Here is a 14,968-nt window from a genome sequence, read left to right on the forward strand (position 1 = left end):
TCTGGGGGGCGGCTGGACGGAGTGACAGGCTTGAGTGGCGGTTGCGGAGGCGCGTGTCGCCGAGTGAGCAGGTGAGTGAATGAGACTCCGCGCGGCCGCGTTTAATGAGCGGCGCGCGAGCCAGTAAGGCCGGGCGCGAGGAGCTGACGGGTGCCCTGCTGCGCTCCTGTGGGCGGGCCGGGCTGCGCTGCACCCGGCCGGCGCTGGCTGCGCTGCAGGCCACGGACTGTGCGCGGCTCCCGGGGAGACTAGCGGGCCCCGTGCTTGCTGCACCTGAGGGCAGAGCCTGGCGGTGCCCCGCACACCCCCTCCAGGTTACAGGTGCAGGCAACTCCATGAGCAAAATCCACCCTGGGCTTCACTGTTCTCCCGGGGGCGCACTTAAAGCATTGGCTGATCTGTCCGCGCTCCTATTAGCTGTTGAGCCAATTGCAGCAGTTACCTTTGCACGCTGATAACTCAATTGCTAAACTGAAAACCTCCTGCTTGCCACGGAGTCTGTCTTCAGTGAAGACACAGCATGTCTGGCAAAGGGGGTTAGACAGTCTGGGGAAACACGTCTGTTACATGTGAGTCGTTAAACAAGATCCCTGCATGGGGGACTAAGGGCGATGGTAACTTACTGAAGGTAAAGGGGTGACCCAAAAGTACCTACATGGGGAACAAATATTCAGGGCTGGTGCACAGGAGGATTTTACATCGGCAGTGGTCACTTCTGGCCTTGGCATCTATGAAACAAACACTGGGCATATTTTGGTATGACTTTGTGTGCCTCTATAATGAGGGAAACACAGATGTACAAATTTTGGTTGCAATAATACCCAACATGCTTGAAGTAATACAATATAGAGTGCAACTTTACTGTATGTAACAGTAGCTGCACTATATAGAGCAAGTGATGATGAACCTAGTGTGCAGAAGTATAATAGCTTGTGCATTTAAAATTATCAAGCTTGTAGCTGCAGCTGTTATGTCAACACATCTACCTATGTCATTGTCTAGTTACTAAAACCAAGTGTAGACCAGCAAATGTGCTTTCCTTGTATTCTTAAAGATCATATAAGATGCAACAAGCTTGTTTCTGCACTTCTAATATATATTGCTATTCACCACACTTATGTAATGCCATAGCAAATGCATTCTGAGTATACCTGCAGTTAACAACTAAAATGTTTGTCATTCTATCAAATAATACTTATTTGATGTCTAAGAAATATTCTTTGCTGTAACACGAAGTACTCCTATGTTTTATACTAATGACTATTACAAGGTAATACAAATGGTTCATTGGGCAAATTAAAAATCTCAGCCTGTTGTAATTCTCCAGAGAGTCTAAAAACTAGATTTATCTTAAGCTAGTTTCTCTAGCTTTAGGTCTAGAACCATGGTAGGGCATAGGCTACTTCTAATATCACATTGCTTTATATAAAGAATTTTAGGATGGAAGTTACTGAAATGTAAACTATGCCTTAATCAGCTCTGGTGTCCCAAACCTATTAGAAACTAGTCTAAGACAGCTGGGTCAGTTGTCACTAAACCACTACCAGTTAACATCTCATCTAATCTGTACATGATTACAACCAGTGACCTAGATGTGAGAGGCTTCTGATTTTAACAATCCTAGGGTTTAAATTCTACACAACTGTAGAAATTCCTCTGAGGAAACTGACAGTAGTAGCAGCACTAAACTAACTTTCCATCTAGAAGTGTCCTGAAAGCAGGAATAGCAGTACCAAAGAAAGTTCACAAAGTTTTTTATTTTGCTAGAATTCTACATACTATTTTCACTTCAGTTGGGTCCAAAAGTGACATTACTTAATGTTACTAGTGTTGACATGGGAGGGGGAAGTCTGTCCCAGATGGAGCATCTAAACACTTGTGGCATAAATGAAAATATATTCTCTCTAATTAGATATAATATGGCATAGAATGTTGATGACTGAAGTAATTATGTAGGTCTAGCAAAACGGGCCATGTAGGTGTTCTTCCTTATCTTTTTGAGGTGTCCAAGGAGATCCAATTAATCCATGCAGTGTTGCCAGAAGGTTTGATATCTTGGCCTGTGTTTGCCTTGCTCTGACTCAGGAGCAGCAGTGTCATCTGGATCTGAGGAGCTCACTAAATATTTTAGGGCTGATCAGTAAATGAGATCCAAAGATGGAATGTCATTAGAGAGCTTGCCAGTGATCCATTTAGACAGTGGTCTTAGCATTTCTGGGGACCCGTCATACCCACTGAACTAAATGAGCGCTATGCATGCATGAGAGGATGTTATCAGGTCTTTGTAGTAAGTTCCACCCAAGACCTCAAAGCACTTCACAAATGCACTTAGCCTCGCAGTGTCCCATGTGTGTAAGGGGTCATCCCCATTCTACAGATGGCGAGTGGGGACATAGGTGAAATGAGTTGGCCAAGGTCACACTAAGGCTGAAGGACAGTGGGTATAGAACCCTGCAGTTCTGATAGCCACATCTCTTGCCTGAAAAACCCTCTCCTCCTTGCAGTGTGATTGCAATGGCTCTTTGACAGGAAGGTACAAGATTAGTAATGCATGTAAGACCTTCTGCTTCTAAGAGGTGTTTACTATTGAATGAATACCTTTGCTGCACCAGTTCTTGCAGCTGCATGTGCAGCCTCCTTGAGCATTCCAAGATGGAGCAACAGACCAGGCCTTGATTGGCAAAAGCATCTGGCCACAATGGAAACCTAAGGTGTCTGTTTCCTCTGTGTCTTTATATGTAACTTAATATCAATTGGAGTTGAATACTAGAGCCATAAGTGTCTAACATTTTCAAATAAAGCTATTTAGGCAAGTAAGATGTAAGTCTGTTCAACTTCAACACAACAGACTTCAAAAGGTCTGGACTAAGACTAGGCATTATCAGACTTGCTGCCTGACATCAAGCTGCTGAGGTTAGAAACACCTTTGCATAAAACTAGGTGAGATACTGTCATTATGTGACCCTTAATAGCATTTAACTGAATTCATGCTAGCTCCTTCACAATTGAGGCAAAATGTCAGTGCAAGCATATCAGTAATTTCAAAAATAGTTATGCATTGTAACTAATGACTTCTCTTTTGAGGACCAGGGTGAGACTAGAGTAATGTCGGGGCTTTAGCTTTTATATGACTGAAGTGTAGTTTCAGCTTGCATTCAGAATCCTGAAATATCTTGGAACTTTTAGAGTGGTAAGAATTTGAGTTTGAGCTCAGTGGGGTTGGATTTCTTTAACTGGGGTGTGATAAGGTACAGACTGAGTCTGCTTTCCAGCATCATGGCAATTGGAGGTGAAATCTAATTATTTCAGCTCTAAATAGAAATATCTTGGATCTGATCTTCAGAAGTGCTGAATTTTGAGTTGGCATTGTGGATTTACAGTCCCTATGAAATTCAGGCCCTTAATCTAATTCAAAAGACAAGTTTTTTGTCGTGATGCAGCAGCATGTAGGATTGTAGCTGACGGTAGGTCAGCTGCTAACAAAAGTCTTTCGCAGCAAAACTGAGCATGAAACTACTTTTGTCTACCACAAGACAGACTAAATATCTCTTCAGAAAGAGATCACTATTGGGGTGTAGGTGGATGGCTTTTCAAGTACTGTGTATAATGAAGATATGAATAGACTAACTTCCTGGATGTATAGCCTGTGCTCTGTGATAACAGTGAAATCTGACTTAATATTTTTCTTTCCCCTCCAGCTTCTTTGGAGAAGATCAAACTCTAAAATGGCAGGCAAAGGAAGTAATACTGATTGCATGTCATGCAGTGTACTGAGCTGGGAGCAGGTCAGCCGTCTGCATGAGGTTCTGACAGAGGTGGTTCCAATCCATGGACGGGGCAACTTCCCAACACTGAAAATAACCCTGAAGGACATTGTTCAGACTGTTCGCAACAGGCTGGATGAGGCAGGCATCCAAGTACACGATGTCCGGCTGAATGGTTCTGCAGCTGGTCACGTCTTGGTCAAGGATAATGGACTGGGTTGCAAAGATCTGGACCTAATTTTTCAAGTGTCCCTTCCAACTGAAGCTGAGTTTCAGCTAGTCCGAGATGTGGTGTTGCGGTCCCTCTTAAACTTCTTGCCAGAGGGGGTGAGCAAACTAAAAATCAGCCCAATGACACTGAAAGAAGCCTACATCCAGAAGCTAGTGAAAGTATCCACAGAGACGGACCGATGGAGCTTAATATCTCTCTCCAACAAACATGGCAGGAATGTAGAGCTGAAGTTTGTAGATCGCATACGACGACAGTTTGAGTTCAGTGTGGACTCCTTCCAAATCATACTAGATGCCTTGCTTTTTTACTATGACTGCTCAGAAAATCCGATGTCGGAGCACTTCCATCCAACTGTAATTGGAGAGAGTATGTATGGAGACTTTGAGGCAGCCTTTGACCACCTCCGAAACAGACTGATAGCTACCAAGAATCCTGAGGAGATCAGAGGTGGTGGGCTCCTGAAGTACAGCAACCTCTTAGTGCGGGATTTCCAGCCTATGGACAAGGAGGAGATTAAAACTCTAGAGCGCTACATGTGCTCCCGGTTCTTCATAGACTTCCCTGACATCCTGGATCAGCAACGCAAACTGGAGACTTACCTCCAGAACCACTTCTCCAAAGAGGAGAGAAGCAAATATGACTATCTCATGATCCTGCGCAGGGTGGTAAATTCAAGCACAGTGTGCCTCATGGGACATGAGCGGAGACAGACTCTCAACCTGATCTCGCTGCTAGCACTTAGAGTGTTGGCAGAACAAAACATCATACCTAATGCCACTAATGTTACCTGTTATTATCAGCCAGCACCCTATGTCAGCGATGGGAACTTCAGCAACTACTATATTGCAAACTCTCCCATCCCCTATAGCCAGTCTTATCCCACCTGGCTGCCTTGTAACTAATCTCTAACTTGAGCATTTCTTAAATGGAATCTTGTGGTGGGAACCATTAATCACCAGAGGCTTTCTAAAGGGGATCTGTGGCTTACCTCTGGCTCTGCTGTTTCCCTGGTGTGCAGTGTGATCACACCACTAGGTTCCTGGCTTTAAAAAAAAAAAAAGCACCTTTCAGGACCCTCTGTACAAAAGCCACAAGAAGCCTTATTGCCCTTTTGTTAGGGGAAGGGATCCTATGGCCTCATGTTTGGAATTAGTTAGTTATAAATTTTTGAGGACATGGCTGTTGCACATTTGATTTAGGTACTGTAATACAGCTGCATACTGAGAGGAAACTGTGAGAATAACTTGTACAGAACCAAAGACATTCTGTCCTAGAGTAGCAACAAGATCATTCTGTGTGTTCCTTATTGCCTCCCCTGCTCACTTTACACTCCCTCAGTCTCAAGTCCTGGTCAGTTTTTTCCATTGGAAGCTCTTGCATAAGCTGTTCCCCCTAACAGCTCATGCTGTGCATGAGCATCTTGTACTTTCTGGCTTTACAGAATGGGTCACTGTAGGGACACTGTCCTTTTTCATGGGGGGGCTCCAGAATTTACTGGTTCCTGCAGTAGCTGTGTATTGCTTTTCTAGAGTTGAAAATTGATTTCTTGAGGAGTTTGACAGTGGGGCAGGTTTGAAATACTCTTTGGGTGTCAAGTTTCAGAAGAGAATTTCTCAGCTGACCAATTCCCCAGAATGTTAACTCCTATGTACTAAAGACTGAAGTCCTTAACACAATTAAAGCTTCAAAAACAATTACAAGTATTGAAACAATGTTCGGGTAAAAAAAAAATTGTCTGAAGCCTGCCCTTCTAAAGGAACTGGAACCCTTTTTTGACTGGGCAACCCTTCCCAGGAATGTCTTTCACAGGGTTCCAATAGGAATAGCACACCTCCTATACTAAAGCTCAGCTTAATATGCCCTTTCCTCACCACCATGTACAGTACTAAGAGAGCATGTTTTTCTCCTAAATTGTAGGATGAGGTGTGCCTATGTGGCACACTCCAAACACCCAACCTTTTCTCAAATATATTTAGATATTTACCAAGTGCCTCATACAAATGCATATATTCCTGTACACCTTTGGGCAGGACCAAACCCTTTCCCTTACAGAAACTAATCTAATAATTTCCTGTCTCAAACTGAAAATGCTCCTTTCAGAGTTCAACAATAGCCCTTTCACAAGTTCATAGCATCAGATAAGCTGTTTGGAGACCTATTCAAATTCTCCTCTGTGTCTTCACTGCAACTTCATATGATTGTTAAATAGTGTAGCACAAAGACTGAATAAGGCAGAAATCAGGCCATACTGTGTTCTGAGTAATCTCTGAAGTGGAGACCCCTTTTCTATGAAGGGGAGGATTGCTCTTCAAAGGAGTATGTCTTGAATCTAGTTAAATGGTGGATGCTTAGCTTTTGTCTTGACCCTTCCTAACCAATAGAGAAGAGTCATGTCTACATTGCAGTTAAACACCCATTGAGGGGCTGAAGCTGTAAAATTGCAGTGTAGATGTTTGGGCTCAGGCTGGAGCCTGGGCTCTGGGACCATCCTCCCACCTTATGGGGTCCCAGAGCTCAGGCTAGAGCCTGAGGCCAAACATCTACACTGCAATTTTACAGCCCTGCAGCCTGAGCTAGCTGACAGTGGGTGTCTAATTGTAGTGTAGACCTAACCAAAGGCTAAAAATCCCAAATCTTCCAGAGTTCTCCATAGGAGGGTCAGGAAGCTTATTGGCACATTAACCCATATGATTATTTAGATGCCTAGTAGTGAAACATGGATTAAGTACAGTCCAGCAGAGGACCTGGCGGTCTTAGCTTTTCTTTCCCAGAAGTGGAAAGAGGGTAAAATGATAACCTACACATGGTAACCTTCAAATAGACTTAGCCAATATTTAAGCCTGGCTTTGCATAACTTTTCTTACCATCTTCAGTAAGTTGAAGTTACATCTGTCTTCTCCTGTTTGAGCCTGGGGTGATACTTCAATATCTGGAATTGCAATAGCTTAACTGTCAAGTATTAAGCACAGGATTCAAATTTCTCTACAGAATGAAGTAGAAAGTAAGATGAGGACCCAAATCTTCAGAACTAAAGGTGAAGGGCAAAAGCAGTGGTTGGGCAACACTCCTCTGGCACAACCAGAGAAGGCTGTTTCTTGCTAGAATAAAATTCCTCTAATGCCCCTTTCTCAAAAGGATAAAATTCCTCCTCCAATAAAAAGCTATCGGTATGTCTGACTCTTGGATGGCAGACTCATAAGGACCACTTCAGCAGGACAGATGTAAAATATGAAACGCTTAGTTTTAGTTATTCAGTTAGCATAACCATGGCTAGGTAGGAGTCTAAAGTAGAGAAGAATAAACTTGAGCTTAACCTGAAGCATTCTTTTAAATATCAAACAGCTGACTTTCAAAAATGAGTATCTAGCAACTTCATTGACTTAACTGGGGGGCTTCTAGGTGCTCAGCACTACTTTATGCTGCCAAGTATAAATGAAGACACCTACTCCTAAAAAATCTTTACTTGTGCGTCTAAGTGTGGCGTTTCCTTGCCATGTTCAGAAAGAAAGATTGAACCAGTTTGAAAACTTAGTCCTCTTTTTCTAAAGTTCCTGTGGTTACCAAATCTACTGACAATCTACCTTGTCGTCTAAAGCCAAAATCTTCAGACCAGGCAAGTAAGCTTACCAAAAGTGGTGTACAGGAGTAAATCAAACACGGGTAGTTTTGGGTTCTCCAGTGCCACTAACAAGGACCACTAATAAGGGAGGAGGAGAACTCTCTCAAGAGGATCACAAGAGTAAAACTATACCTCAAATATTGTCCCTTTTTAATGGTTTTTAGTTTCTCTGTTATCAATACCTGAACTTATCCTTTATACTAACTTTAATACCAACCCCCTTCCTGAAAGGGGCACGTTTCTTTCAGTCTCAAATAGATGTGTATATGAGTCAAAGCTGTTTTCTCTTGTAGGATCTAAGGGCTAGATCTTTAAGAAAACAAAACAAAAAAACCCACATACCTTTGCTCCTGTTCTGATGCCTGAAGGAAGTAGGCAGATTCTTATGTGTACAACTCCACTCTTCTGAGAGCTGCTGAGATCTCTCAAAAAATCTAGTCCTAAAGTCTTACTAACTGTAATAAATCCTACTACTGCAGATCTGGCTAGGTGGTATTGCTGTATGTACCCTAAACTCAGAAAGGTGGGGGGGAATCAAGGCCAGAAATCTGGCTGCCAGGAAGTTACCTAGCAAGGGAAACCGTCTTTCTAGGAGAGGAAGAAAGCCAGAGGAAAAGGCTATGGATCCCTCTGGAGCCAGGGTAGCTAAGCTCTAGTTTCAGGAAACTTTGTTTTGTTTCCCCTTGTTCAAAGTGCTGGTGTAGTAACCAGATTCCTGAGTTGCAGAGCCACATGCTAGATGGTGACCCTGGCTCAGTATCTTCCTTATTGCCAGCTTCCTGGCTTTAATTTTTATATGTTGAAATACTCTTCCCCACCCCCCCCCCAGTCTGCCTTCCTAAAATTAAGGTCTCAAAGCCATATCTAGCTCTGCCAGGCTCACCACTGGCACTGGCAAAAGAGTATTGCTAGAATGTACTTTATTTCCTCTGTACTGCTCCACAGCAATCCTGGCTTAATGGTGCGGTAGAGCTGGAGTAATAAATAGCCTCGCATAAGGTGCTACTACTAGTCCAGCTTTTCTCTGTTTCAAAGTATTCTTGGCAACCTATTCACTGGCTTATCTAATTTTGTAAGTCCGTCTTTTTTTAGCACTGGGTAACATGAGAATGAGCACTGGGAAGAGTTTAAGTAGAAGCCTTAACCTAACTCAACTAAACTTAACTAAAAACCTAACAGCTCACTGTTGCAGGAGTAGCTTCACAAAAGTCTTCAGAAACACCAGCCAGGTAACTTATAGTCTAAACAACACTTGAGCCCCAGGAGAATCTGTTTACCAGTTTTGCTGGGCTAGCCTGACTTGAGACTAAGAGTGTGTCTACATGCAATCGGGAGTGACTGCAGGATGTGTGGACATACACATGCTGCAGTCACCCCGATTGCAATGTAGCCTTAACTATAGGCAGTATGCCCTCTTGAAATCTAATCTCTACTCCTAAGGCTTGGTTTGTACTATCAACTAATGTCTGTATTGCTACGTTGCTCAGGGGTGTAGAAAATCCACACCCCTGAGTGACATAGTTATACTGACCTAACGCCTGGTGCCAACAGTACTGTAGTGATGGGAGGGCTTGTCCCATCACCATAACTACTCCATGTTGGGGAGGTGGAGTACCTATGCTGATGGGACAAGCTCTCCTGTTGGTGTTGGTAGTGCTTAGTGAAGTGTAGAGAAGTCCTAAGACTTCATTGTATCTCTTCTCTCCCATCCCCCCCAATTTTTTTTTTAGAGGAAGCGGAGCTACTGCTCCAATGAACTGTTCATGCACATTAGGCTAGTGCACCCAAACATTTAGACCACAACAGGTATTCTGAATGACCACCTCTGTGTGATTCATAGCTACTCTGAACTGGTGTGAGGACAGCAGCATTTCCCCTTTATTGCAAATTAAGGGAAGAGCAAATGTTACCGTATTTATCCTCTGCGTATCCAGTTATCAGTTAGACTGGCGGCTAAAGCATGCTTTTTAAGGAAGCAGGCGGTGACCCTACCTCTAAATGCCCTATTCACTTCTGATTTTTTTATACTTATGTTCAAATACTAGCTGCTTTAATTTTAGCTGAAATTTTCACCCCTCAGAACAAACTTTATAATGGAAATAACTCCAATTTTCATACCAGAGTGACCTGCTGTTGGAGACAAGCACTTGGTATTTACATACTGCCTATATTTCAGGGGTTTCTATTGCTGACTAATGATGTGATAACTCTTGACTTCCTGTTCATTGAGAGGTTTGAACAGAGACTTAGAAGAGAAATAATCTTAAATTAAAAGGAAACTCAAATATAAGCCTTCAGCCCGTCCATCAACTTGGAATATTCCCTCTCCTTTACTGAGGGACATGCCACACTGCACTGGATCAGGGTGTAGTATTTGTGTGGCAGGAAACAAGAGTAACAGGAAACCAGTTCCTGTCACAGTTGGCTCAGAGTCTAGGCCAAGTTTGGGCATTCAGAGGAACATTCTCAGCCTTGGTAATATCTGATGGGAAGACTAACTAGTGCTTCCAAGTGCTGAAGTCTTGCTTACCTGTTGCTCTTCACAGTAGTTAAAATGTATTAGTCTATAGCTCGTTTTGATTGGACTAAAGGGCTTTTGAAAGGAAAACTGGGCTGCATTCATGGACACTGGAAAAATTAAAGGTCAGAACTTCGTTCTCTTTTTGTTCCTCATGTGTAAATGGAAGGTGAAACAGCCACTCACTTGAGGCATTTAGAATAGTTCAGTTTTCTTTTTTCCTTAACTGACTAAAGTGATGTGATATTCTTGCTTTAGGTCTGGGAGAGCCTGTTCTATATTTGTCCTCAACAAGTGGCTTTTTTGTTTTAATAGCAAACTGTTTAAAAGCCAGTTCCAGAAACCTGCCCGGGGGTACTTGGGAGAAACTGATTTTATTTTTATTTTTAATTTGAGATGGGGTTGGGGAGTTGGCACAGCTTGGTGTAGTCTCTGGAGGATTTTCAAACTTATAATGAGCCCCCAGTGCTTAAGTAGGGCCTATCTCAGAATGGTTGGTCACTTTTAACGTGCTCACTCCCATGCACTGTGATCTCAAATTTATTTTGTTATGTTTAAAATAAAAATGTTGGATGTTGGACCTTAACTATGCCTTTGAGTTTCTTGGACAAATAAAAACTTAAGGACTCCACTGTCATTTAATGTTGCCGCTTGTGTGCTAAGGTCTACTTATTGTCTGGTAACAATAGATGGGTATAAAACTAGGCAAATGTTCCAAATATCAAGTCATGTGGAACAGTGTTAAGTTAATAGCTTGAATATATAGCAAAAAGCAACTTCATGTCACTGGTCTGCTCTTGGGTGTAGCAGGTAATGAGTACAAACTGTTTCATGTCCCTAGGGGGAGGAGGCTATTCATCCCTCTCCATTCAGTCACTTGGGAAAAGAACCATAATTTAGGAGTGGTAAGATCTTTACAATGGAGGTGAAATGGAAGAGATTTGTCATGTATCTGAACAAAGTTGAGGAGAACCAACAGCACTGGAACACAAGTCAGATTATGTTCCTTTCTAATAAGGAGGAACTAGCTCATCCTACTGGCCTCAACAGGGTTTATTTACTGAACAGTTGAGGTAGGCACCTTCCTGGGCCCACTATGGCAGAACTCCTATAGCTGACCTCATTTAGGGACTAATCTCCTCCCCCTAGCCAGTTAGGCTTCTTGTAAACTTACTCATTGATCCAGGGGTAGTAATACTAGTCTGTCTCCAGACCCTATGCAATGGTCTCATGTGGGCAGGAGGGGGAAGGTAAAATGTGGTGGGGGGGGGAAGAAGACAAATGGCTTATGCTTCCTTCTTGGGACAGGTGGTGCACACTAAACCATTTTCTGTGCTTCAGTTCCCCTGGTGGCCTCAGGAATGGCAAGAAGGAAGCTAAACAACGCTTATACCTCACGATGAGAGGCATCTTCTTGAGTAGTCATGAGCTGTTGATGGCATTTTACTGGGCCTACCCACAACAGTGAAAGAAGCCAAGTCTCTAAAGGAAACTAGAGGCAGCCCTTCCATGCCAGTCTATTGTTTGTTTCATCCCTTTGCTCTCATTACGGGGGGGGGGGATCTAAACCAAAAGCCTCAAGTTTCTTCCATCCTCTGGGTATGGGGGAAAATGTCACCTTTCTTAAAGTAATGCTCCACCAGGCACTTCAGTAGTGATGAGCTAGGCCTCTTGATCAAGCTTCAGAGCCCTAGATCACCTGGTGGTGGTGTCTTAAAACTCCTGGAGAGGTTCAAGAGGAACAGGACTTCAGCAGTGTGTTCATTACCTTTGATCTGAAACAAGCTGATCCTTCCCCTAAAGACCTAACCAAGAGACAGCAGAGGCTTGGAAAAAGCTACACATCTTTCCTACAGCCTATGATAGCCCGTATAGCCTCTATTAACAAGCTGTATTACTCTTTCCCTGGCAGTGAGCCAGCAGATGCTAATGACTCATCCCCATGTTCATCGTTGGAGTCGAGGGGGGGTAGACTCTACTTTACAGAAACAATCTGAACTAGCGCTGGAGAACCTCAGCATAGCTCTTAACTTATTGCATGCTTCTACATTGTCGCCTTTAGATGCAAGATTGCAAATTAATGTAGGCTTTTGTTGTCCCTGATCCAGCAGAGAAAGTCTTCCTCCTTTATCTCTCAAAGATCTAGCATGCTATCAGGAATGCTAGCACATCAAATCATGGTTCTAGTCTAAAAATAGCACCATGATACACTTCTTATATGGGTTCAGTTATAGCTGCTGACTATTGACTGAACAATTTACGAATTGTGTATAAAAAGCATTATAAAAGAACTGAAACCTATTACTGTGTGAGTGCTCCAGGGTGAATATAGCTGCAGGAGCTAGGTTCTCCTCTAGCTCATGCAAAAATAAGACTTGTCTTAATTAATTTGTATGAGCAGGATCTTTATTGTGGATGTGTGAGCCAGAAAGAACCTAGCTTGACTTTCAGATTCCAGGTTGTTTTTAGTGCTGCCAGTTGATGTGGCAAGGGAGGAAACCATGTATGTGTTAAGGTTATGGCTCTTCTCTCACCTCCACTTCCTCCTCCTTACTCTATCACAACTTTTCCTTTTGTTCCTCTAGTCAAGTTCATCTAAGGTGACCAGGTATCCCGATTTTAGAGGGACAGCCTGATATTTGGGACTTTTTCTTACAGGCACCTATTACCCCTCACCTTCTGTCTTGATTTTTCACATTTGCTATCTTGTCACTCTAAGATCATCAGACGCAGTATTACAGAAGTGCAAGAGCATTCTTTGCAGCTCTGGCCACCCTGAATAGTCCCGTCTTATTTCTGCCTCACTTTTTAATCTCATGTGAAACCTCCCTCTGTCCTCACTTGTATTTCTTGTTTTGGTGTACCAGCCTCTCCATTCTTGTTCTTATATGTAAAACCTTGCAACCACATTGGCCTTACTCCTGCTTCTCCACAGGAATAACACAAAAGCTATGTCTCATTGTAGAATGGTATCTATAGCACCCCCAGTCATTTTACTTTATCTTGTATAGCAGCTCTTCACATATGTATAGTGTAGGATCAAATCTTTACGTTTTTTTCATCATACAAGCAGTTTTTCCCTTTACAGAATCATGTTGATCCTTATGGATTAAGTTCAAACAGCCACTTAACTGATGATTCTCTGTGTTGATTCAGCTGTAACTTGCAGGTGCCCTCCAGGGTCAGGTCAAGGTATAAGACATGAAAATAACCCATCTTCAATGTAACAAAGGTGTATTTCACTCTGGTTAGGTATGTAAATGAGAAAAAGGACTGGTATAACTTGCTTTATTGGGTGCATCAGCTAAATCCTATACAACATTCCTAACCAGTTATAGTGTGGTGCAGGGCAGATGTGAGAACACACCCTGTGTGTGACGGACTATTTGTATGTGGGGGTGGCTGAAGGATAAATGACAAATTAAAATACATCTCTTCTTCCTGAAAGCTGCCTTTCCAACAGAAAAATTATTCAAGCTTTACTTGATTGCTTCCACAAAATAGCATGCAGCTTTACAGCAGATAACTTTCAAAAACAGATTGCTCACTCTCCAACTAGGTCAGCTGGCTAGGACTTGGAGGCTATGGAAAAGAGGGATTTCTTAACCTCCTCTCTGCACCGCCATGAATCCCTTATGCTTCAATTGAGGGGATTTAGAAAGTTGTTTGCAAAGAACCACATCTGATTACCTTTCATCTGCCACACCTATATTCAAAGGAACCTGGGGTGATGGTGAGGACCAAGTGCCAGATACTAATGTATTTACGGCAAACATATGTGATCCTGCCAAAGCATTGTTACTCTGCTCCTAAAGCTGAGGAGCAGCTGCAGGTGGGCATTTTGGAAACGTATAGGACTTCATGGTTTCTAAGAGTACTGGCATAGTTCGTGATGAAAGGATTGAAAAACCCCTAATATCTGCTAGTAGGAAATGGGCAGTGAAAGTACGCTTAAATACCTCATGGCAACTCCTACTACTGATCATAGTGTGTTAGACACCACCCATGCAGAAGCTGAAGTCCCTGAAACTGAGTCTATGCAACCCAGTCCCTGGCTCCAGCATAGCTCTATTTAAGTCTTTGAGGGTTAGTATTATGAGTAGGCTTCTGTCCTACCAGGATATCTTGACCTTGGAACTTATATGCAATTTGTGGGTACTTGAGGTTTTATCTGCATCTGAAGTCTGATATGAAAAGTGTGCTTACTCCTGTCTTTGTGTTGTACTGAGAAAGGGCCACGCACAGACTGCTAATCTAGTACCAGTTCTGCCATCCACCTAGGCTCTGGATAGAAAAGCTCCATCCAGTGATTGATCCAAGAACTGGTTATGATGTAAATACAAGCAGATTCAGTGCTATATTGAATGCAGAACTCATTGCCTACTCATCCTCTTACTACCATCCCTGCCATTTAAATGATACAAGCCAGGGAATGGCTCTACAAAGTGAAGTGTTCCAAATAGGGATGGAGCCAGACAGTTCTGTGTTCTAATCCTATCTCTGCTGCTGACTTGCTTGGTGATCTTGCATAAGGTTCATAAGTACACTGGGCCTCAATTTCCATTCGATAAAATGGTGTAATACTCTTCTCTTGAGAAATAGGTCCTTATATTGCCATAAGTAACACAAAGCTATCACCGGTCTGAGAATTGTTCTTATTGTTACCATGGTGTGCAATATTATTTTGGGCAATGTTGAAACCTGCAGGTGTCTTGAAATACATTTTAGTAGATACAGGTTTAGTTGTTGCGGAGACCCAGATGCGAGATTTTGGAAGCAGACATTTATTTTTGCTGCAGTCACCTGGTGCAAACAGAAGAAATATTTAGTATTCT

At 42.7% G+C, this 14,968-nt stretch overlaps 1 protein-coding gene across 1 annotated transcript; it reads left to right on the top strand.

The window, feature by feature from the left end:
- The first annotated feature begins 20 nt into the window (after window positions 1-20).
- On the top strand, window positions 21-10,814 carry TENT5C (terminal nucleotidyltransferase 5C). Its single transcript, XM_073310224.2, has 2 exons — window positions 21-71; window positions 3,699-10,814. The coding sequence occupies exon 2, from the start codon at window positions 3,726-3,728 to the stop codon at window positions 4,896-4,898; it is 1,173 nt and encodes a 390-aa protein (XP_073166325.1). The 5' UTR covers window positions 21-71; window positions 3,699-3,725; the 3' UTR covers window positions 4,899-10,814.
- The last annotated feature ends 4,154 nt before the right edge of the window (window positions 10,815-14,968 follow it).

Source organism: Lepidochelys kempii, chromosome 1 (genome assembly GCF_965140285.1).
Source record: "Lepidochelys kempii isolate rLepKem1 chromosome 1, rLepKem1.hap1, whole genome shotgun sequence".
Lineage (NCBI taxonomy): Eukaryota > Metazoa > Chordata > Testudines > Cheloniidae > Lepidochelys > Lepidochelys kempii.

Excerpts from the sequence above, each read along its gene's own strand:
- TENT5C (XM_073310224.2), top strand. The coding sequence starts at position 3,726 with ATGGCAGGCAAAGGAAGTAATACTGATTGCATGTCATGCAGTGTACTG.